At 38.8% G+C, this 24,297-nt stretch overlaps 1 protein-coding gene across 1 annotated transcript; it reads left to right on the plus strand.

Moving 5' to 3' along the window:
* The first annotated feature begins 2,034 nt into the window (after positions 1–2,034).
* Positions 2,035–20,784, plus strand: zdhhc21 (zinc finger DHHC-type palmitoyltransferase 21). Its single transcript, XM_062993148.1, has 8 exons — positions 2,035–2,085; positions 6,455–6,695; positions 9,593–9,691; positions 10,963–11,074; positions 12,275–12,413; positions 13,862–13,978; positions 19,640–19,683; positions 19,853–20,784. Exons 2-8 carry the CDS (start codon positions 6,542–6,544, stop codon positions 19,980–19,982), a joined length of 795 nt encoding a protein of 264 aa, XP_062849218.1. The 5' UTR covers positions 2,035–2,085; positions 6,455–6,541; the 3' UTR covers positions 19,983–20,784.
* The last annotated feature ends 3,513 nt before the right edge of the window (positions 20,785–24,297 follow it).

A 24,297-nucleotide genomic window follows, 5' to 3' on the forward strand; every position in this document is an offset into this window, starting at 1 on the left:
AATACCTCCCTCTCTGATCGCCCTTCTTTGATCCCTGTCTCCTGTATTACCCAAACCAACAACTTTCCAGTACCCCCCTGATCACCCCTCTTTATCTTCTTTTTGATCTTTGTGAATCCTCCCCTCATTTCTAGTGTATATAAAGTCTCCCCAGAATATGCCTACTTAGATTTCCGTCGGTCTTCCAAGCTGTGCCCATACGTCTGTATGTGTCAATAACTACTCTACTCCTGAAGACCTAAAGTCTCCTGGCTCCTGTTTTGCTGAATTTCTAACAACAGTTACAAAATACGTATTTAATTCGTTTTCATAACGAAGCTTATCACAATTTGTTACTGATGAACAGAAAGCTTGTTGTTAAATGCACGATAAAACCAAGATCAAATGTTAAGTTTGTTACTGTTGAATTAATCAAGAAAGTGAAGATCTGTAGTATCTATCATTATTTCTTTTTTAAGCTTCTGGCCATTTTGCCAGTCAACTCCTTCCTGCTTAATTATTCAGTTGGGTGATTCTGGCGGAGCTCATGGTGAGTAATATGGTGTAATAAAAGTGTTATTTTTGCTGTTTGTGCATTAGGAGTGGTGGAGATTTGGATGTTCAATATTTCAATTATGGTGGGTTCAGTGCTGTTTTTGCTGATTGTATCCCACATCATTGAACTAGTCCTGAACTCCAACATAGCGAGATTGATTATGACAACAGGGTAAGACTGAAGCACTAATGAACTTATTCATTTCAATTCTAAGTTTTGTCATGAATTTGTAGTTTATACTGGACACCCAAGGACGAAGGGCCCTGTTGAGTGTGGTTCCTCTCAAGGTTTCTTCCTTATCCTATTAAGGAAGTGTTTTCTTTTCATTGTTGCCCTTGGCTTGCTCTATGGGTTTTTTTTGTCCTGGAATCTGTAAAGTTCATTTGATACAATATCTTTTGTAAAAGTACTATACAAATAAATTCTAATTGAATGTAATATTGTTTTGTGTGTATATGTGTGGAAAACTTTCATTAATTTCTCATTAGTTACAATGATTGACTATGGTTGGTGCCCTTATTAAAATGGCTAGTTTGATTGCACAGAAGTCTCTTTGCTAATCTTTCCTTCCCTTCATTACAAGAAATTTGCCTGGAGAGCTACAAAATAAGCCTGTCATGTGAGATTTTATGTAGTCAAGCTAGCTTGTCATGAGTTTTTTTTGCATGATAGCTCCTAAACCCATGGTGATGTAAAGCTGGCCTGACTAACCAGGTAGAAAACTGACTGTTAAACAAAGGAGTCTACCATGTTTGTATTTGAAGAAGACATGACTCTTTGTGAACTTGTGCTTTTAGGCATTCACTTCTCTTATATTTATTTTGTATTTCTAATATTTTATGTTATTTGTAATGGTAAAACGATACATTCCAACATACATGTTGGAAAACTAAAACAGAAAGTACACTATATGGCCAAAGGTATGTGTTTTTGCTTTGCTCTTTGGTAACAAACAGATAAAAGTCATTTCGGAGACACATTTGGAGACACTTTTTGAATATGAAAATATGATGCTGATTCTAAACCAGGCCTTCTTTTTCAACAGCAGCGCTTGACCTTACAAATGCTCTTTTCACAGAATAAGCACAAATTCCCACAGTCACACTTTCTTAGAAAAAAACAGAGCTGGTATAGCCAGTAAATAAAGGATAGGGACTTAATTGAACTCATGAAGTCACGTTATTGATAGTTTAAAATATGTGAACACTTGTTGAACCTCCTGTTTCGGCAATACTGTTTTCTGCACAATATTAACAAAGACATATTCTATTTTTTAAATCTCAAATTTATAAATGTTATACATTTATTTTATACATTTCTAAATTACGGCTCTTCAGGTTGTGCCATAGCATCTTGAGGAGGAAATAGCAGGAGGAAATGATTCAGCTATAGGGGGGCACAAGTGTGCAGTTGCAGTCTACAACGGTTGTTCACCTGAAATCTTTTTGCTCTTCGCTTTCTGCCACTTTAGTGTTCGGCCACCGTAGAACCACATTCCAGGAGCAGCTACAGACGCTTTCCTGATTTCTGTCGGATGCAAACTGTCACCAGTAAGTTCATCGATTTAGTTTTTTAAAAACGACCATTTACCTGTTAAAACTGTAAGTATGTGGTGTATTTTGTATGTTCTCCTGTGTCTGGTTCCACCTTGTTATCGTATTTAAAGTGAAAAGTGTTAGCTAGTTGGTGTTAGCTGTGTGTGGCTCGTGGTGTTGTTGGTGTTGCTTGGTTGCGGTTAGCATAATCAGACGCTTCAGTGTGAAATATTTGATTAAGATGTAGACAAGAGCACAGCTTGTTTCCCTTCAGCTCTAACATTTACCTCAGCCATGTTAGTTTATACTGTTAGGCGTGCTAAACGAGAATGTGAACTGTGATAACATGAGCGTTTTGAATGTAACGCTTTAGTTCACATTCAGTTGTATATACAGGGGTTGGACAAAATAACTGAAACACCTGGTTTTAGACCACAATAATTTATTAGTATGGTGTAGGGCCTCATTTTGCGGCCAATACAGCGTCAATTCGTCTTGGAAATGAAATATACAAGTCCTGCACAGTGGTCAGAGGGATTTTAAGCCATTCTTCTTGCAGGATAGTGGCCAGGTCACTACGTGATGCTGGTGGAGGAAAACGTTTCCTGACTCACTTCTCCAAAACACCCCAAAGTGGCTCAATAATATTTAGATCTGGTGACTGTGCAGGCCATGGGAGATGTTCAACTTCACTTTCATGTTCATCAAACCAATCTTTCACCAGTCTTGCTGTGTGTATTGGTGCATTGTCATCCTGATACACGGCACCGCCTTCAGGATACAATGTTTGAACCATTGGATGCACATGGTCCTCCAGAATGGTTCGGTAGTCCTTGGCAGTGACGCGCCCATCTAGCACAAGTATTGGGCCAAGGGAATGCCATGATATGGCAGCCCAAACCATCACTGATCCACCCCCATGCTTCACTCTGGGCATGCAACAGTCTGGGTGGTACGCTTCTTTGGGGCTTCTCCACACCGTAACTCTCCCGGATGTGGGGAAAACAGTAAAGGTGGACTCATCAGAGAACAATACATGTTTCACATTGTCCACAGCCCAAGATTTGTGCTCCTTGCACCATTGAAACCGACGTTTGGCATTGGCACGAGTGACCAAAGGTTTGGCTATAGCAGCCCGGCCGTGTATATTGACCCTGTGGAGCTCCCGACGGACAGTTCTGGTGGAAACAGGAGAGTTGAGGTGCACATTTAATTCTGCCGTGATTTGGGCAGCCGTGGTTTTATGTTTTTTGGATACAATCCGGGTTAGCACCCGAACATCCCTTTCAGACAGCTTCCTCTTGCGTCCACAGTTAATCCTGTTGGATGTGGTTTGTCCTTCTTGGTGGTATACTGACATTACCCTGGATACCGTGGCTCTTGATACATCACAAAGACTTGCTGTCTTGGTCACAGATGCGCCAGCAAGACGTGCACCAACAATTTGTCCTCTTTTGAACTCTGGTATGTCACCCATAATGTTGTGTGCATTGCAATATTTTGAGCAAATCTGTGCTCTTACCCTGCTAATTGAACCTTCACACTCTGATCTTACTGGTGCAATGTGCAATTAATGAAGATTGGCCATATATATATATATATACCGATCAGCCATAACATTAAAACCACCTCCTTGTTTCTACCGTACTGTCCATTTTATCAGCTCCACTTACCATATAGAAGCACTTTGTAGTTCTACAATTACTGACTGTAGTCTATCTGTTTCTCTGCATGCTTTGTTAGCCCCCTTTCATGCTGTTCTTCAATGGTCAGGTCAGGACTCCCCCAGGACCACCACAGAGCAGGTATTATTTGGGTGGTGGGTCATTCTCAGCACTGCAGTGACACTGACATGGTGGTGGTGTGTTAGAGTGTGTTGTGCTGGTATGAGTGGATCAGACACAGCAGCGCTGATGGAGTTTTTAAACACCTCACTGTCACTGCTGGACTGAGCATAGTCCACCAACCAAAATTATCCAGCCAACAGCGCTCCGTGGGCAGCGTCTTGTGACCACTGATGAAGGTCTACAAGATGACCAACACAAACAGCAGCAATAGATGAGCGATCGTCTCTGACTTTACATCTACAAGGTGGACCAACTAGGTAGGAGTGTCTAATAGAGTGGACAGTGAGTGGACACGGTATTTAAAAACTCCAGCAGCTCTGCTGTGTCTTATCCACTCATACCAGCACAACACACACTAACACACCACCACCGTGTCAGTGTCACTGCAGTGCTGAGAATCATCCACCACTTAAATAATACCTGCTCTGTGGTGGTCCTGTGGGGGTCCTGACCATTGAAGAATAGGGTGAAAGCAAACAGATGGACTACAGTCAGTAATTGTAGAACTACAAAGTGCTTCTATATGGTAAGTCGAGCTGATAAAATGGACAGTGAGTGTAGAAATAATGTTATGCCTGATTGGTATATATATATACAGTATATACCTGTGTGTGTGTGTGTGTTTTATGAAAAGATTAATTAAATTTAGAGATCTCAGTCCATGTAGAGCAAAGCCAGGAATTAAATGCGTTGAATGTGAAAGTAGAAAGAAAAGATTTCTACTGTCTTTTACCGGTTATTGTATTGTATTTTTGTATGTTGTAAATAAAACCATGTACAATTTGATGCCTCCAACACAAATCTGTGTCCATTTTTACCTTATACAAGACTTCAGCTGCTCATTAGTCCCTGGTCGTTGTTGTATGATTCTCCTCTTCATGTTGCACTTTTTTCATCTGTGGCACTTGATCAGTTTCTCATGCAATGTGGTTTGAGTGCTGAAAGGTCATGCACATTCAACAGTGGTTTCCGGTTTTGCTCTACATGAACTGAGATCTTCAAATTCAATGAATCTTTTCATAATATTGTGAACATTATTTGAGGGAAGAAAAAATGTTCTCTCTGAACTGAATGGCAATTCTCTTAATTCTCTCTGGGGCAGTACGATGACTTGGTGGGTAGCACTGTCAGCTCACAGCAAGAAGGTCCTGGGTTTAATCCCCAGGTGGGGCAGTCCGGGTCCTTTCTGTGTGGAGTTTGCATGTTCTCCCCGTGTCTGTGGGGGTTTCCTCCGGGAGCTCTTGTTTCCTTCCACAGTCCAAAGACATTCAAGTGAGGTTAATTGGAGATACAAAATTGTCCATGACTGTGTTTGACATTAAACTTGTGAACTGATGAATCTTGTGTAACGAGTAACTACCGTTTCTGTCATGAATGTAACCAAAGTGTGTAACACATGACTTTAAAATCCTAATAATAAATAATAACTATTCTCTTTTAAAGTTCTCTCCCAGAGTGGTGAACCATGACCCATCATTGCTTGTAAAGGCTAATTCCTCGTATTCCTGGATCATTTTTATTTTAATCCTTTAATCATGCTGTAAAAACTTTGGAAATCTTTTCTTTCTACTTTGGTTAGTTAAATAAAGATTTAAGAGGATTGACAAATGACAGGCTTATTTGCAAATAGAGTTTGTATAAGGGATAGTAAAATGTAGTCAATAACTCACCTTTGTCTAACAATTACATTTCTAATTGTCTTTATCTAATTGTCTAACAATTGCATTTAGTCTTACCATTTAAAAAGTATTAAAAAGTCTTTATGCTTTATTTATTAAAAACAGTATCACAGTAAATGTGCAAGTAAAGTAGATCAGTAAGATATACATAAACACTCTGAGCAGAACCAGTTTAGCTTTCAGTATGTGGATTTTACACAGTCATTAGCAAACTGTTTATTGAAGGTGCTAAATAGACAGGCTAATAATGAAAAAAGATGCAGTCTGGATTTTAAATATTTTCCTGACAACTTTAATTATTATTAGTTACAAGAAATTAAGCAGTTTAGATGAAAAATATTTACATTATATTTGCAAAAAAATTAAATAAAGGTTACACACAGGTCCACATGTTCAAAGTTTAACATGTAGTCCGTTTCCAAACCGGCACAAAACAGCTTTCATTTGTAATTTTAAAAAGTATCAGTATCTTTATACATTATCAGTTATAAAAACATAAACCAAGTTAAATAAGTGCTAGCTTTTATCAAATCAGTGATGTTTTTTTATTGGTGGTTCTAAGTAGGCATGTCCAAACATTGACTGGAAGATAAACCTTAGATATAAACTTAGGTAACTGAGTGTATATTATAGAAATTCAGTTTTTGATGCTGGCTACTGCATTTGTACAGAAAATAACTGACTTAATTAAACCCTAATTCAGTGTTTCAATTGTGCCTTTAATCTGCTGCCAATTTTCTTTGTTTTTACTATTTGAGAGCTCCCGACCACCAGTATGGCTCTTCTCTTGCTCTTTGATGCATATTTTATATCCAGCTATTGTCTCAATCAATATTTTCCATTTATATTTCACCATAGTGTCCAGCCATTGATCTGAAGTCAGGACCCCATCCGGGATCAAGAATTGTCCGTTGTGTCCTTGGGCTAGTCGTGTTATGAAGAAGGATGAAGCTGCGACTGCACTTTGTGGTGGACCCCATGGGCTGGTTCTGCCTGGGCATGGTGCTGTTTATCTGGCTCTACAACAGCTTTATCATTCCAAAGCTGGTGCTGCTGCCACACTACGCTGAAGGCCATATCCCTGGAGCACTAGTAGCCTGTGAGTGAATGATATGACCTAAAATTAGCATGCATATTTTCTAGAGATGTACCGATCGGGGTTTTTGGCACCGATTCCGATCTCTTTAAACCGGAGCAGCGTGTGTGTGTTTGTGCCTTTAAGAGAAATGATCTGTTCACTGTATCGCTTAAAGTGATTCACGAGTCGATAAGTTTCTCTTCTCAGTCATCTCGCCGTGTTTACTGTTATTAATTAATGTCGTGGTTTTAAATAAACACCAGCTACTACAGAACATTCTGTGTGACTCTCTTACATTAAAAAGCTTCATTAAAAAGCTTAATTAAACTGCTATTACCACAGATCTGTAACCGAGTCAGACTCGTTCCGTCTAAGGAGCTAAAAGTTTTCTGATGATACTAAAAGTTCAGCAGATGATCCTGAACTAACGAATTTGGTAATGAATAAACTTTTGCCTCTGATTGGCTCTGTAACGTTTTCTGTTCTCATCTACATCACAAGCAAGAACCGCTCACGATTTACCAAAGTGAACCAGGAGTTTATATAACATGCTGATAGAATCGACTCAGATGTGACCGGGTTGTATTATCTTTTTAAAGTAAATATTACAATCAGCAAAATTACATCGTATGTATGATGCACAACGTTAATGATGTTATTTTAGGTGGTGAAGAGCTTTCACGATGGTTTCTGTACGATGGTTGATGAATGGTGATGTGATGGTTGGTGCTTTGTAGCTCAAAGTCTGGATCAATCCACTGAGCTGTTAACTTAACGTGATCTTTTATATATCACACGATCGGATCGGCTACTTTTAGGAAATATCGGCCGATCGCCGATAGCATATTTTGATAAAAAATCGGCCGAGACCGATTCATAGCCGATTGATCGTTCCATCTCTAATATTTTCCATATGATTGTAATAATGTTTAGAATTATATGCATACTGCGATATGTAAGGAACTGGAGAGTGTCACAATTTTTGTTGTTTACGCACTTCAACACATTCAGTTTAAACAATGAATATACATTTCAGTTTGAATTGGTAAATATTTACATCCATATTAATTGGACTGGGGCAACCAGGATTTCTAATAATATTAGGTCTTTGGAAACAGCCCCGGTTCTGGACTGCTTTGCTTGGGGGGGCAGTAAAACCTAATGAGGGGGCATGTTGATAGTCATGTTTTTGAAGCCAGAAATATATTCAAGGCTTGATTTGTGCATGAATGATGACAGCCAAGCTATTGATACTGGCTTAAAGTGATGTATGAGGTAAAGAAATAAAAATGCATGTTTTCGAACTTAAACTTAAAACCCAATGATTAAAAAATACATGTTGATTATGTAAATGGAGAAAAAAGATTATCTAATTGTATTTCATTTTAATACGCCCCCTTAATTAAATTGCCATTACTAATAGAACAACTCTATTTCTTGAAAGGCTTTAATACAAATTTAAGTCAAAGCTGACAAATGTACCTACACACAGACTCAGAATATTCAAACGTGGAAATAGGAATGAGTGAGAATATTTATATTATTGGGAAATTAAAATATAAAGAAAAGTGTTTACCAGTATACCTGCCTCTCGCTCACACTAACAGAACATATACTGCAGAACTGAACTGTTTGGGGCAGTCTGCCGATTTTTATATGACTCAAAGAGCCAATCAGGAATAAGCAAGGAAATATCTTCACACTGTTAAACAAAATGCATTTTTGTGATTGGTTCAGAGATAATTTTAAAAATAGCCGTTGCTTGCATTGTGCTTGGAGGGGCAAAGACACAATTTGGGGGGGCAATGCCCCCCTCAGCCCCCCCCCTAGCGCCGGCCCTGTTTGGAAAGTCCCTGCAGAAGTTGCTTAGTCAAGTGCATTCAATGAATACAGACTTTAATAAATGACCTGAATATTACAGTGAATGTCTCAGAAAGTAGACTTACCATTTGATCCAATTCTTTGTGAACATTTTTTATAAATGCATCTCTGAGCCCCAATCAAAATACAAGCCCCAATAAAAAGTGTTCATATTTTTATGATTGTATCTGCCAATTCCTTTAGAATACATCTGCTTTGGGGCCCAGGGGTGGTGCAGAGGTCCAGTTCTCTGAGATCCAAGTTTTGATCTTGAGTTTATTATATATTATATATAATTATCATTTATATAATTATTTGTTTAATAAAAAACTGTGTAGCTTGGTGACTATTCAACACAATGAATGTAAATTTTATACAGAGTCATTAGTAACCAGTTAATTATCACTAACTACACATACTAAATAATTAATCTAAATGCAGCCAGTATATCAAAGCTTTTCCTGACAACATTAGTGCGGTTATTATAGGTTAAGCAGGTTTTTATACTGGGAAATGATGAAAAAGATGACGTCTTAATGGCAGCATATGTTGCTCTAAAATCTCAATGTACTTTTTTGCATTAATGCTGCCATCACAGAAGTGTAAAGCACAAAGTATGGACACAATTCCATACCATGACAGACCCCTGATTTTGAACTTGTGTGCTACAGACCAAAGATGTGATGGACAATCTAATTAGCAACAATGTCCATTTCTTCCCAAAACATTTGAAATATTGACTCGTCTGACCACAATACACGTTTTCATTGTGTGAAGGCCCATCCCAGATGCCTCTGAGCCCAGAGAACTTGATGCTGCTTTGGGACATGGTTTACATTAGGCTTCTTTTTTGCACAGTAAAGTTTTAAGTAGCAGTTGGGCCCGGCCACTCACACATGGCACGACACTATTGGCTGTATTTTTAGGGAAGGATTTTCTAACGGGTTCCTCATTTGGTCAAGGCACCTGCATAAGAGATGGTTGATTAAAACAATGGAATTGTATTTTTTTTAAGCACCACAATGCTTAAAGTAACCTCTCTCTTTCTATGTTTCTAGGTTACTACCTAGCATCACTCCTGTGTGTGTCTGCATTGTTAAGGGCTTCCACGGCTGATCCTGGAAGACTCGCTCAGGACCCTAAAATCCCACTTGCAGGTATATATATATATAATATTTTTGGAATAGTAAGTTCTTTGCATATAAGTAAAATAGCAGCATTTAACTGGTAAGGTAGACCTGGCTAACAATCCTAAACATGTTTAAAGCATGTTTTCCTGTTGGCTTGAATGTATGATCTGCAGCATTTTCTTAAATTTTTGATCAAAAGTGACTTTTCAGTGTTTTTATTGAATCAAAAATGGTGATTTGTATGATGATTTTTGGGTTGCACTTGATTAAATTATTTGCCTTAAAAAAGAGCCCTGTAACTCAACGTGGCATGTCCAAAATCCCCATATTCCACATTTTGTAATATTTGTTTTTGTTAGTTCTAAAATTTTGTACACCTGTTTTTTCTCATAATTCGAGAATGAGTACATGTTAACACTTACAATTTCAGTCTTGTAGTTTGTGTTTGTCACTAAGTGGTATCTCCTTCAGCACGACAGTGCCAGGCCTCATTCTTGCACACATTACAACGGTGTGGCTTTATTAGGAAAGCTAATTTAACACCGTGGTAAACATGCCTGTCCCAACATTTTTTACTGTGCTGCAAACACTAAATTCTAAATTTGTGGGTTTTGTTTTACTTTATGTAGATATGTAACCAATGCTGCTTATTGCAGAAACAATATGTATATATATATATATATATATATATATATATATATATATATATATATATATATATATATATATATATATATATATATATAATTACATTTTGTGGTCTGTTGCACACCACCTGCTTGTTCATTTGGATGATTTGATCTGGTTTCATTTGAACATTAATAAAGATACGTGGAGGATTTTATGCCATTTTACACATTTACCAGCAGAGGACAGTGATGTACTGTTTATTTCACTCAAATACTTTAGCCGTGCTGTTTTAACACCACGTTGTACTCACAAATGACTCAGTGAGTGCAATGGGTTGGTGTCCTGTCCAGTGTGTGATACTGCATTGTTCCCAGTGTTTCCCTGGAAACTGGACTCACCGCGACACTGACCAGGATAAAGCGGTAGTAAAAACATGAAAATCATGATGATTTTGAACTCTTATTAAATGCACATTACTGCTGGAAAGTAGTGAAAAGTTAGTGCTTAAGCATTCTGCACACAAACGCTTGTCCATGTGTGACTCAATGAATCAGGTTAATTAGGAAATAAAGCCTAACTTTTCTTAATTGTACCTCAAAACGTGGCTCTCATGATCAGGTTTCAGTGGTGATATGTTTGTGATGTTTCTCTTTGTGTTTTTTTGGTAGAACGTGACCACTGGGAGTTGTGCAATAAATGCAACCTCATGAGGCCAAAAAGGTCTCATCACTGCAGTCGCTGTGGACACTGCGTCCGGCGAATGGACCACCACTGTCCCTGGTAAGAGAAGGGATCTTTGGTACAGGTTGGTAAAAAAGAGTGTCTTGCAGGCTGGTCTTGAGAGACGAGTACATAGGGTGTCAAGACAAGATTTTCCAGGCAGCACTGTAGTAAGTTTAATGTAGCTGTTTGTGACATTCCATAAACAAATTATTTAATCGCTCTGTAAGTTTATGAAGTAAACTGTAAATGCCAGTTCTTTTTCCCTACATTTAGTTAAGCCTTTTCTGTGGTATTTTTGACCTTGGTTTACCCTTCCAAACAACCATGCACACCCCAAACCAGATGTACACATTAGCCCAATTCTTAAACGTGGCCATTGCCTCTATCGGATTATAATTTGGCTCAGCCTTTATAGAAAGGATTGGAAGAAACCCAAAAGAACTTTTTAAATTTGACCTTTTACCCCAGACTTAACGTGTCACCTTAAAGAACCTCACGCTACGGACAGTGTTCTTGGCAAACTGTATGCATGTGTGTGAAGTTAATAAGGCTTCTATAGAAAACTAAAATGGTGGGATAAAGATATCAGATGACTAAAGGAGCGTGTGACCACTAGCCCGAATCGGAGTGGTACAGTACGGATAAAGAAGGCTTTAGTCTGTCTGGACTCAGTAAATCGTGACTGCTTGTCATCACCTGTAATGGTCCAGAGAGAGGGTGGGGAGAAGAAGTACCCATATCTTTTTACATCTATTTAAATTAAGATTTGCCTCGGCTTCTCTTCCAGAACTATTTTGCAACTAGTTTATGCTAAATGTATATGTCCCTTCTTTTCTTAATGAAATACCATTGTGTTTGTGTAGCATTATGTTAAATTTACATATTTGAACCCTATTTGCCAAATCTCAATTTCCCTGTGCCCTCTGGCGACCTCTGTCTGCAACACTGGGGATTACAGGCTAGCGCATTCGGATTCATAGGAATATTCTCAGCACATACACTACTTGTCTTGTATTCCTCTGCCACTTGTAGAGGCGCCTTGACCTGACAACAGAAGTCACTGCCATTCTCTTCCTTAGATAAGGCCAGATGTGTCTGGCCAGGCCTCTGGCACTTGTTTGTATATGTGGGCTAGCCCATTAGACTGCTGTGCCACCCAAGCGCTTCGTTCGTGGTTTTATTGACCAGTCGTTGGTCATGTAGGTTTTAGTAGGATATCTGTGCTAACCCGGTTTTATATCTGTTTTGTATTTGCAGGATTAATAACTGTGTAGGGGAAGACAACCACTGGCTCTTTCTTCAGTTGTGTTTTTACACTCAGGTTTTGAGTCTTTACACTCTAGTGTTGGACTTCTGCCAGTACTACTACTTTCAGCCTCTGGTATCAGTGGACAAGGTAAGAAAGACCCGACTGTGCTTCCAATAGAGGTACTTTTGCCTTGCATGGCTCTGCTTAGTGTATACGTATAGCTTTTACCTTTAGTGAAATCACACAATCAGTGCTTAAAGGTGAGCATCACATAGTGCTCTGTGGCTAATACAGTTCATGTAAGATCACCAGAAATCTCTCAGTACCTGATATTGAGAGGATAATAAGGTTTTAGCAAGAGTTCTAGCATACATCTAGGAAGGCACATCAGCCAGTTTACACCATCCTTACTGTAAGGTGTGAAGTCGATCTGCACATTTATATTCTCTGAAAAGAACTGAAAGACTGAAATTCCATCACAAATAATCCCAATTTGTTTGTTTGTTTATTAGGATTTTAACGTCATGTTTTACACTTTGGTTACATCCATGACAGTTACTGATAGTTACTTATTACACAAGATTCATCAGTTCACAAGTTTATATCAAACACAGTCCTGGACAATTTAGTGTCTCCATATCACCTAACTTGTATGTCTTTGGACTGTGGGAGGAAACCGGAACACCCGGAGGAAACCCACTCGGACGCGGGGAGAACATGCAAACTCCACACAGAAAGGACCCGGACCGCCCCACCTGGGGATCGAACCCAGGGCCATTTATAAACATGCACTAGACTGTATCCATTTAATTATTGTTATTTTTAAAGAAACAAATACATTCAACTTTCTGATTCTAACTTCTTACTTATAGTGAAAATTGAAGTGCCTGCCTGGGTAGCGCTGCAGTCCATTACGCTAGCCCACCACCACTAAGATGCGCCTCCCGAATCTTTGAATCAGTGGTGTATTTACACAGACTTGGTTTGCTATGTCTGAGGGTTCAGGGGAGTGGCTAAAACCCTGCGATGGATTGGTGCACCGTCCAGTGCCCAGTGGCGACGCTGACCAGGATAAAGACTTTGCTAAAAATAAAGTGAAATTAATGTGTCTGCAATGAACTAGCATCACATGACTAGTCTATGCCCTGTGCATCAATTCACCGTCACTTATCCTCGCCCAGACTAATCAATGCAGTCACAATGACAGCTGAAACAACCAAGCCATCTCCTTGGCACCAGCTGCCAGCCTGTATCTCATTTCCTGTTTTTGTGTTGTCACATTGTGTGTAGGTAAATAAAACCCAGTTGAAAGCGAAAGGCTGGATGAATACACACAGAATTTTCTGTGCTAATGAGATATGGGTGTTATCTCTTGGAAAGCTTGACTTTCGGTGTTGGGTTGAATGCGCTGAATTGTGTGGGTTTGGAGCATAAGGAGAGCCAGACAAATAAACAGAGATAATTCGATCAGTGCTGGAAACAATAGTTAAATAAACCCTTTAGAAACTTCATATTTGTTTTACTGTGCATGTGAAATAAACAACAATTAGGAATAATGTCATCTTTCAGATACATTCTCTATATTTGTTTTCTAGGAATTATTTATGGTGCGTCATGAATTGGCGCTGTTGCGTGTGTCTTGTTTCATTGGATTGGTTATGTTTGGAGGAATGAGCAGCCTCTTCTATACACAGATCACAGGAATCATTTCAGTAAGTCACTCTCAGTTTTCCTTTATTCATTCACTTTATTCTGTTTTAGTTTCCTGTACACAGCGAAATGAGATTAGATTTACATCATTACACTGTGAAGGCATATGATGGACGGAGTGTCATGTATTCTGTAATGTAATACGCACTGTACTACTGGGGAGAAATTCCATTTACCTTGTGTGGTGGTGGAGATGTTTTTTTGCCGTGATCATGTAGTGAGGACTCGGAGTCTCTATTATTGCGATTCTGAAGCAGTGCTGGTGCATAACTAAGCACTAGAACTTGCAAAAATTAAGCATGAAACACCTATAAAAGGGTGAGAACAAAGCGAGTCTCCTGGCAAAACAAAACCTATTACTTATGCAAACAATGACATGCGCCAGCTAGTGGACAATTACTGAACTACTGGTCTTGGTTCGGTTCTCACGGGAATTTTAAACAATTGGACCGGATATTTGATTTTCCAGATTTTGTTCTTTAAATCCGAAATCTGTTAAATGGAGGTCCGTTAAATCGAGGTTGCACTGTGTATATATACAGGGGTTGGACAAAATAACTGAAACACCTGGTTTTAGACCACAATAATTTATTAGTATGGTGTAGGGCCTCCTTTTGCGGCCAATACAGCGTCAATTCGTCTTGGAAATGACATATACAAGTCCTGCACAGTGGTCAGAGGGATTTTAAGCCATTCTTCTTGCAGGATAGTGGCCAGGTCACTACGTGATGCTGGTGGAGGAAAACGTTTCCTGACTCACTTCTCCAAAACACCCCAAAGTGGCTCAATAATATTTAGATCTGGTGACTGTGCAGGCCATGGGAGATGTTCAACTTCACTTTCATGTTCATCAAACCAATCTTTCACCAGTCTTGCTGTGTGTATTGGTGCATTGTCATCCTGATACACGGCACCGCCATTGGATGCACATGGTCCTCCAGAATGGTTCGGTAGTCCTTGGCAGTGACGCGCCCATCTAGCACAAGTATTGGGCCAAGGGAATGCCATGATATGGCAGCCCAAACCATCACTGATCCACCCCCATGCTTCACTCTGGGCATGCAACAGTCTGGGTGGTACGCTTCTTTGGGGCTTCTCCACACCGTAACTCTCCCGGATGTGGGGAAAACAGTAAAGGTGGACTCATCAGAGAACAATACATGTTTCACATTGTCCACAGCCCAAGATTTGCGCTCCTTGCACCATTGAAACCGACGTTTGGCATTGGCACGAGTGACCAAAGGTTTGGCTATAGCAGCCCGGCCGTGTATATCGACCCTGTGGAGCTCCCGACGGACAGTTCTGGTGGAAACAGGAGAGTTGAGGTGCACATTTAATTCTGCCGTGATTTGGGCAGCCGTGGTTTTATGTTTTTTGGATACAATCCGGGTTAGCACCCGAACATCCCTTTCAGACAGCTTCCTCTTGCGTCCACAGTTAATCCTGTTGGATGTGGTTTGTCCTTCTTGGTGGTATGCTGACATTACCCTGGATACCGTGGCTCTTGATACATCACAAAGACTTGCTGTCTTGGTCACAGATGCGCCAGCAACACGTGCACCAACAATTTGTCCTCTTTTGAACTCTGGTATGTCACCCATAATATTGTGTGCATTGCAATATTTTGAGCAAAACTGTGCTCTTACCCTGCTAATTGAACCTTCACACTCTGCTCTTACTGGTGCAATGTGCAATTAATAAAGATTGGCCACCAGACTGGTCCAATTTAGCCATGAAACCTCCCACACTAAAATGACAGGTGTTTCAGTTATTTTGTCCAACCCCTGTATATTTATATAACCCTTGAGCTATATAGTGAAGTAAATGCCACACAAAAATGATAACCATTAACATACACATACAAAACTGCAACTAAAATGTCATGAAGTGGCCTTGAACCATATTATGCATTCGGTTAAACTGCGTTTTGTTTATCCTTCTCATAGCATTACAATTATCATTGACTCAGACAATTAGGCACTGAAGAGCATGTGTCTAAAGTGCAGCTTACTTCATGAACCAGAACTCCCAAAAGACATCTAATGCACTTGCGTCCCATTACCTCTGTCTGCCTCTTGTTTTTGTATTGGAACAGCAGCTTACAGTCCTGAAAACACAACCCCCTCTGACTGTCAGTACTCACAGAGCAAACAAATCTTAATTGTGTTAAATGATAGATTAGGGAAGAAATCTGCTGGTGAGATGCACCAGGGCATGCTGGAGATGTAGCTCTATTACTGTGTTATTACGTTATACTCTGCAGTGGTTTGCTTTTTGGTCTTACACTCTGAAATCACAAGCCACTAAAAATCCTTTTCTTGCTTTATTTACATATTTGACCTTGTAACCAGAAAGTAAAAAAAATGTCATGTCAAGGAAAATTAAACCATTAAAAATGGTTTGGTTGCCAGGTTCTTATAGAACACGTTTTAAATGCAGCAGATACGGGAAGACATAAAGACCTTTGTTAATGTTCTAAGAGCCAAATCATTATGACTAGACAAACTGGGACCTGCTGGTAACAGATACCACAGGACACATACATGCATACACCTGTGCGACTGCTGTCTTTATTAAAACTGAAATAAGCATCACAGGTTATTCAGGCAATAAAGAAATGTGCAATACAAAAACAAACTATTTGAGAAACCCTTAAAACCTGAAAATGCCTTTATTATCCGGTACAAACAAAGCTGAAATTATAGAACAGTGAATATGCTCTATTTCCATAAGGGTACTGGGTGTATTTTTGTTCCTATTAGCTCTTGTATGCTTTAATTCAGAAATGCAGGGTGACTCTACATTACATTACATTACATTATATTTGTAAAGCTGTGGAGTGCAGCCACCTTATACAACACTAAAGATGACTAATTTGTATCTAAGCTGACAGAAATTGAAGTCATTATTCTGGTGGCTCTAAGGTGTGTGGCATGCAGAATAGAACAGTCCTTTTTGATTTAATGATCTATCTATTTGCCCATTGGAAGATTGGAAATAGTGGGCGTCAACTTTTTACCACAACTTGAATTCATTTTTTTATCCAAGTAACCTTTGATTGACCTCCCTCTCGTACAGGTTTTGTTTACATATGAGCCCTTTGTAATGGCTGCTTGTTTTGGTCCTCACCTCACCAGTCTGGTAGCTGTGATACAATACAGGCTACAAAAAAGGTATTATTAATGCACTTGCTTATATTTTTTTCTCTACCACAAACAGCTCCTCAGTGGTAAAACAAACCTCACTTTATTTACATAATCGACTCCTGTCTTCTTTTTTGTCCCTTATTTGGGGTGTCTCGCTCCTCACCTGGCGTGCAGGGAGTGGGTTCAGTGAGTAGACGCATGCAGGCGTATTGTCCACATGCAGATGCCCCATTTGCCCCTGCCAACTTGGCAAGGTGAAAAGGGCACAAGGGGCTTCTGAATGCTGACAGCTTTACAGTCTCTCTTTTGTCTTGGTGGATGCTGTAGAGTCTTTCATTCCTAGCGTGGGAATAAAAAAAAATTTTCGGTAAAGAGCATCTTTAATCTGAAAGAGCTACATGATTGCTTTCTTTTGTATGATTTTCCCTCCAAGATTTTATTTATGCTCTATGTGGTATCAACTCATTTGAAGAAATTCTTACCAAAAATTTAAAAATAAAAGCTGAAGTCACTAGCTCTACGCTCAGTCTGTGGCTGAAATATTTTCTGGTTATTCAAACGGCTTCACATTTTGTGCTGTAGTCTAAAATATGTAACAAACATGCAATTTCACTGCTTTACTGGCAGATGTCACCAGACTGATGAAATACACTTAAAAAAATAATTAGATTTTAATGAACGAATGTTTGAAGCTGAAAATCTTTACTGATATAAATTTTTATTAGAACAAAATTATGTCACATCGGTCAGTGGAAACCAAAATCATCAACCCACTGAGCCCTGGATTCAGTGTCATGCCAAAAATACAAATTTCAGGTCCAATTTGTGTGAATCTCATCAGGGCAACTCCTAATGTGACTCAGTAGAGTGTATTGCCATCTGCTGAGTCCCACTATAAGGCCATCGTGTGTTTGTATGCACTCATGATAATACAGCAAATGGTGTCCTGTGGGATCTCCTCCCAGACCTTGATCAGGGCATCAGTGAGCTCCTGGACAGTCTGTGGAGCAACTTGTTGCCGTTGGATGCACTGATGCATAACATCCTATAGGTTGTCAGTTTGATTCAGGTTACAGGAACTGCCTACACAGTTTCTGCCACATGAGGCAGGGCATTGTCCTGCACCAGGAGGAACTCGGGGCCCAGTGAACCAGCATAAGGTCTTACAATGGCTTTTAGGATTTCGTCTTGGTACATGCCTCCCCAGACCATCACTGAACCAACGTTGTTGCAGGCAGCATAGTGTTCAAAATGGCATCTTCAGATCAGATTTTTTTTGTGTCTTGTTACCGGGGCGGCAGTGGTGGACCTGCCAATTCTGCTGTTCTCTGATGCATGCCAATCAAGCTGCACGATACTGAGCACAGGTCCCACTAGGCCATTGGGCCCGCAAGCCCCTTCCATAAAGTCTGTTTCTGACAGTTTGGTCAGGAATATGCACACCAATAGCTTGCTGGAGGTCATTTCTGTTCCTCCTTCTGTCCTGCTGCTGAGTTGATGCCCTTCTTTGGCCCTTTACTGCTCTCCTTCTGTAATGGCCCGTGTCTTGATATCTCCTCCATGTTCTTGAGACTGTGCTAGAAGACACAGCAAACCTTCTTGCAAGATGATTAAGTGTTCCCTTATTTGAGCAGTGTACTATGCAAATATGCTAGGGGATTAATAGAATTGTTTCTTCTACATGGCTGTTCTGCAGCTACTAAACTTTGTTAATTGAGTCATACACCTGATTCAATAATAAAACCTTTATTCTGTGAGTAAAACGTGTGTAACCGTGGAGGAAAAACGGATGCATCCAATGTCATTCATAATTTAATGCAAGTTGTTTTTGTTTTACTTTTGTCCAAGATGTTCCAGTAAATATAATTTATTTGATATAAAAGAAAAGCATTTCTTTTTTAGCTGAATATAACAATTTAATGACTGTATTTAGGAAAAGTTGTGTAAATTTAAAATTTGGCTGAATGACTGCATAGACTGATAATTATGGATATAGGAAAGTTCTATATAGGTAGTATTTGATATATGGGGTTAAAAGAATTGTGTAAATATTTGACTGTGCAGTTAAATAATTGTTAAAATAGTTGTTAATCTGGTACAGTGGAAATGATTAAATGATATGTTTGGTTACACAATATTTATATAAAACATTGGATATATAATATATATTTTTTTATTTTATTCTTGGATTAACTATTATATAAAGTTAATGTTTATTTGGGATATATTAAAAGTAAAAAAAAAAAATACTTGAATTAATTGGCAGTTATTTTTTATTTTACTTAAAACAAATTGTACATTTTCCTTTGTTTGGTATTGAAGAAAATTGTGTAAATTGTGATTTTGGGTGGACTGTTAAGATAAGCTAAGGATGTGTACATTTCAGGTTTGGGCAAAATATAACATTAAATTGTTGCTTATTCAACAAGGAAAATTATGGAATTTTTAAATTAAATTGTTCCATTAAATCTGTAAAATCCATTAAATATTTTATAGTCAGCTTTTGTGTTTTAACAGGATACAACCACTATAGAGAAAATGTCTCACTCCTCAGAAGGAATGTAAGTGTGTTTTATTGAAAATGTATATTTTTATAACAGTAAACCATGTATTTACCGTTTAAATAAAGTAGGTGTTTAGATTTTTCTTTATAATTTAAACTTACTCATCAGTCCTGACATGTTCTAAGACATTCATGAGTAATAAGGTTTGTTTGTGCCCGGCTCCCAGCAGTGCAGGACAGTCCTGGCAGCAGTCCCTGGCTGAAGTGTTTGGCACCCGCTGGAAGCTCCTGTGGTTCCTGCCGTTTCGAAGCAGACGGCCGCTGCACCCGAACTCCTCCTTCAACTCGCACGTGTAGCTGAAGATTGCCTTGAGGACATGGACCTGGTCTATTACACTCCACTCCCTGTCCACCACTCCGCCTCTCCACTGTGGCCTGATGCTTCTGAGGTATCAAAACTCCAGTCTTCAAGTTTGGCTCAAACATGTACGTTGGCTAGAAAACGTCTTGTTCCAAGGCCTAGCTTTCGTCTCATGGACAGATGAACGGTTAATCTCGGTGTGCTTTTGAATTAGGACATGTATGTATTTTTTGTTTTATACAGAAAGCTTTATAACTGGCATGTAAGAATGTTTGCATTGGTTTATATTTATGTTGTTAGGGAACATCAGGGCTTTGGCTGTTTTGAAGGATTTGTTGTTTTTCAGAATAACACTCCAGGACTTGGACAATGATTGGCAGGGTAAAGCTAAGCCCTGGAGGTTTTATCTTGGCTTGCTAGGGTAGGTGGCTGATGGCTCTAGAGGTGAGCCATGACCTCTGGCAGGGGTTGAGAACAGTGCCAGATAGCCTCAATATTAACACAGCACAGTAATGCTTACACAAACATTATGTGCCACAATAAAGCACTGAATTCTTCACTTGAATACTAATTAGCTGGCTCATGAAGATACATTCCGTGAGCATTCCATGATTGTTTGTGCCTTTTGGAAAATGACAAACGTTTGGCATTTCAAAAATGTATGTTCTGTCGAGTTACTTAGTTGTTATTTAATTGTACACCAAGAATATAGAAAGCACACAAACCCCCACTCACACACATGTTTATATATTTTATATGTTACCAAAATTGCCAAAAATATTCCAAACAATTAACTGATTCCTGTTAAATATAATTGAAAATAGATTTCTAGATACATAGTTTTTTTTATCGAAATGATATTCTGAAGTTGATATACATTAATAAAATATAGTAAATACAATTATCACAGTGAATAAATGTTATGATAAATAATACAGAATAATTTTTTTAAGTGCCTCCCAATCATTTGTCAATTTTATATACTTTACTTATTTGTAGGGGAGGCTGGTAAAAAGAAAATCAGTTATATTTTTTGGAAAAAACTAGACTTATATATAGAAAGAATTTGAATACAGCATTTTTACTTGATGACACCCAAATTCTAGGCTTAAAATGTAGTTTGCAAATTATAAGGTGTCCTATAATTTTGGAAATTCACTGTGGTAAAGAACTGGTGTTGGTGTAGAATTCAGATTAGATTAGATTAGATGTCTAGTTCTGATCTGTGTTGGTTTTAGCTTGGGTCTCAGATTTTATACTCTGTAAATATTATAATAAAATTTTAACACAGAACCGTTATTGAAAGCTTTAAAACAAAGATAGTAGGACCACCTTTTGGTAGATCACCTTAATAGGTTACCAACACACCTCCATAAATACCACTCCATAAATAATGTGGTCACCATAGACCAGCCAGCAGAGGATGTATTTGCTGCTGTAATGAAGAATCCCTTTAGCCCACCCACTCTCCGACATGTCCAGTCATGTTTGTGTAGGTGCCTGGCCAGTCGATAGCAGAGCCAAGATTTGAACTCAACAGCATAAGATCTTAGCAGTGGTGGGCTAGCAATGTTAGACCCTAGCACTTTGTAGTTCTACAATGACTGACTGTAGTCCATCTGTTTCTCTGCATGCTTTGTTATCCTTCCTTTCATGCTGTTCTTCAATGGTCAGGACTCTCCCAGGTCCACTACAGACCAGGTATTATTTGGGTAGTGGATCATTCTCAGCACTGCAGTGACACTGACATGGTGGTGGTTGGTGTGTTAGTGTGTGTTGTGCTGGTATGAGTGGATCAGACAGCAGCGCTGCTGGAGTTTTTAAACACCTTACTGTCACTGCTGGACTGAGAATAGTCCACCAACCAAAAATATCTAGCCAACAGCGCCCCGTGGGCAGCGTCCCGTGACCACTGATGAAGGTCTAGAAGATGACCAACTCAAACAGCAGCAATAGATGAGGGACCATCTCTGGCTTTGCAGGTAGGAGTGTCTAATAGTATGGACAGTGAGTGGACATGGTATGTAAAAACTCCAGCAGCACTGCTGTGTCTGATCCATTCATACCACCATGTCATTGTCACTGCAGTGCTGAGAATGATCCACCACCTAAATAATACCTGCTCTGTGGTGGTCCTGTGGGGGTCCTGACCATTGAAGAACAGGGTGATACCGGCTTAAAAAAGCATGTAGAGAAACAGATGGACTACAGTCAGTAATTGTAGAACTACAAAGTGCTTCTATATGGTAAGTGGAGCTGATAAAATGGACAGTGAGTGTAAAAACAAGGAGGTGGTTTTAATGTTATGTCTGATCGGTGTATGCAACAGTGTCACCTTCTGCACAATCCAGTCTAAGGTGTTAATGCCATCTTGTTTCTGTTAAGTATTTTTATATATAGTTTTATTTTTTTTCAGAATGTGCTGCCATACGTAACTATATCAGCCTGACTTTTTATAACAAGCGTTATTATTTCTTTTTTAAATGATTTTTTTATTGTATTGACATTGTACTAAAAGTACTTAATTAGCTGCTGTTTTTGTCAATGTGTTTTGCTGTATTCTAGAAACAACACGTTTACCAACCTTAACCTTAATTTAACCTTTATTTAACAAATATCTCAAATTTAATGCTGCGATTTAATTCTGTTCTGATGCACAGCGAAAGTCTGTGCACTTTGGATTTCATAACACTGGGAGCATGTCATGTGATATTGATAATATGATGTTGGCTTTATTTAGCTGATGGTGTTTGCTGGATGTTTACGGTACTATTTAAATGGGATGACTATTATACTCGTACATTTACTCCACGTTCTAAATGCGTTATGTGAACTGTGTAAATGATTTAGTTGATGACAAACAGCTTAGCTCAGCTTTAATGTCCTTCAAATACTCGAATAAACTTAGCAAAGTATGTAGGTTGTTCCTGTACTATCTTGTAAAGCAATAAGACTGGCTAAAATCTTCACTGGGACACGGTGGTTCTCAACCTTGGCTGTAACAGGAGACTGTTACAAATTTTGGTCTTGAGGACCGTGTAGTAATAATAGGCCAAAAATACAGAACAAATCGTGTCAAGGGCTGCAAATAGCTCATGGAATTCAGGTTGAGAGCCTCTGTGCTAATATATTCATACAGAGACTGATGCATGTAATGTTTAGGCAGCTCACTCTTTTGTGTGCTTTTGTGTTTACATCTACTGTTAATATCATTCGAACCTGCGTACTAGTCATTTTACCACTCTGCACTATTATAATCATCTAAGTGCAGATCTAAGTCTGCATAATCATTTTTGGGTCTTTTGTCTTGTTAATTCTTTTCTTGTGATGGTAATGAAACTGTTTATTTTTGTTATGATTGAGATACTATACAAATACATTAAATTGTTATTTATTAGGGTATTTTTTAATAAATGGTGTTTTGCAAACTGACACGTTTGTCTCTTCTGTATTTTATTTATTTATTTATTTATTTTAATGCATTTTTTCCCTTTTTCCTCCCGATTTGTAGCGTGTCAAATTTTTTTACCCAATTGTATTATGCTTCCTCTCTACTGGTGCTGACCCCTGCCCCGATTGAGCAGAATGAACTGACACACACCCCCTCTGACACGTGAGCAGTAGCTGTCTCCATCTTTTCACCTTCACGAGGCGAGTTCATATGCTGATCAGCCTTGTGCACAGAGAGCCACTTCCTGATCACCATTATTCCTCTACTCTGTGCCTTCTCCATCAACCAGCCAGCAGAGGTCGTAATTGCATCAGTTATGAGGTCCCTATCCGGCACCCTCTCTGGATGAACAACAGCCGGCTGTCAGAGCTGAGATTAGATATGATGTATTCAAAATCCTAGCTCTGGTGTGCTAGCGTATTTTACCGCTGCGCCACCTGAGTGGCATGTCTCTTCTGTATTTTAGTATGTGTGCACAGTTGGCTCATCCTTATAACCCTTCTAATGACATGGTGCCACCACTGGTTCCAATACCCTACATTTAAGGTACAGTGGTAGACTGTGTCAAATTTGTTAAAGAAAAATTAAACAAAACCTCTTGGACTAATTGAACAACACATAGTAAAACCTGTTACGAATTCAAATGCTTATTGTGGAATGTTTCAAAACGGTGTAACTTGAATAATTTATGAACTTTTCACTCATTTTGCCCCTGTCCTAATTTATATGGGTGTGTTGCTGGCATTAAATAAAAAAATACTGTTTATATTTTAAAAATACAATCATGTTTATTATTTAGTTTTTTGTGCCTTCCTATTAAGCTTTCCTAGAAAATCTCATAAAAATTAAATATATTTAAG

Source organism: Trichomycterus rosablanca, chromosome 4, assembly GCF_030014385.1.
Source record: "Trichomycterus rosablanca isolate fTriRos1 chromosome 4, fTriRos1.hap1, whole genome shotgun sequence".
Lineage (NCBI taxonomy): Eukaryota > Metazoa > Chordata > Actinopteri > Siluriformes > Trichomycteridae > Trichomycterus > Trichomycterus rosablanca.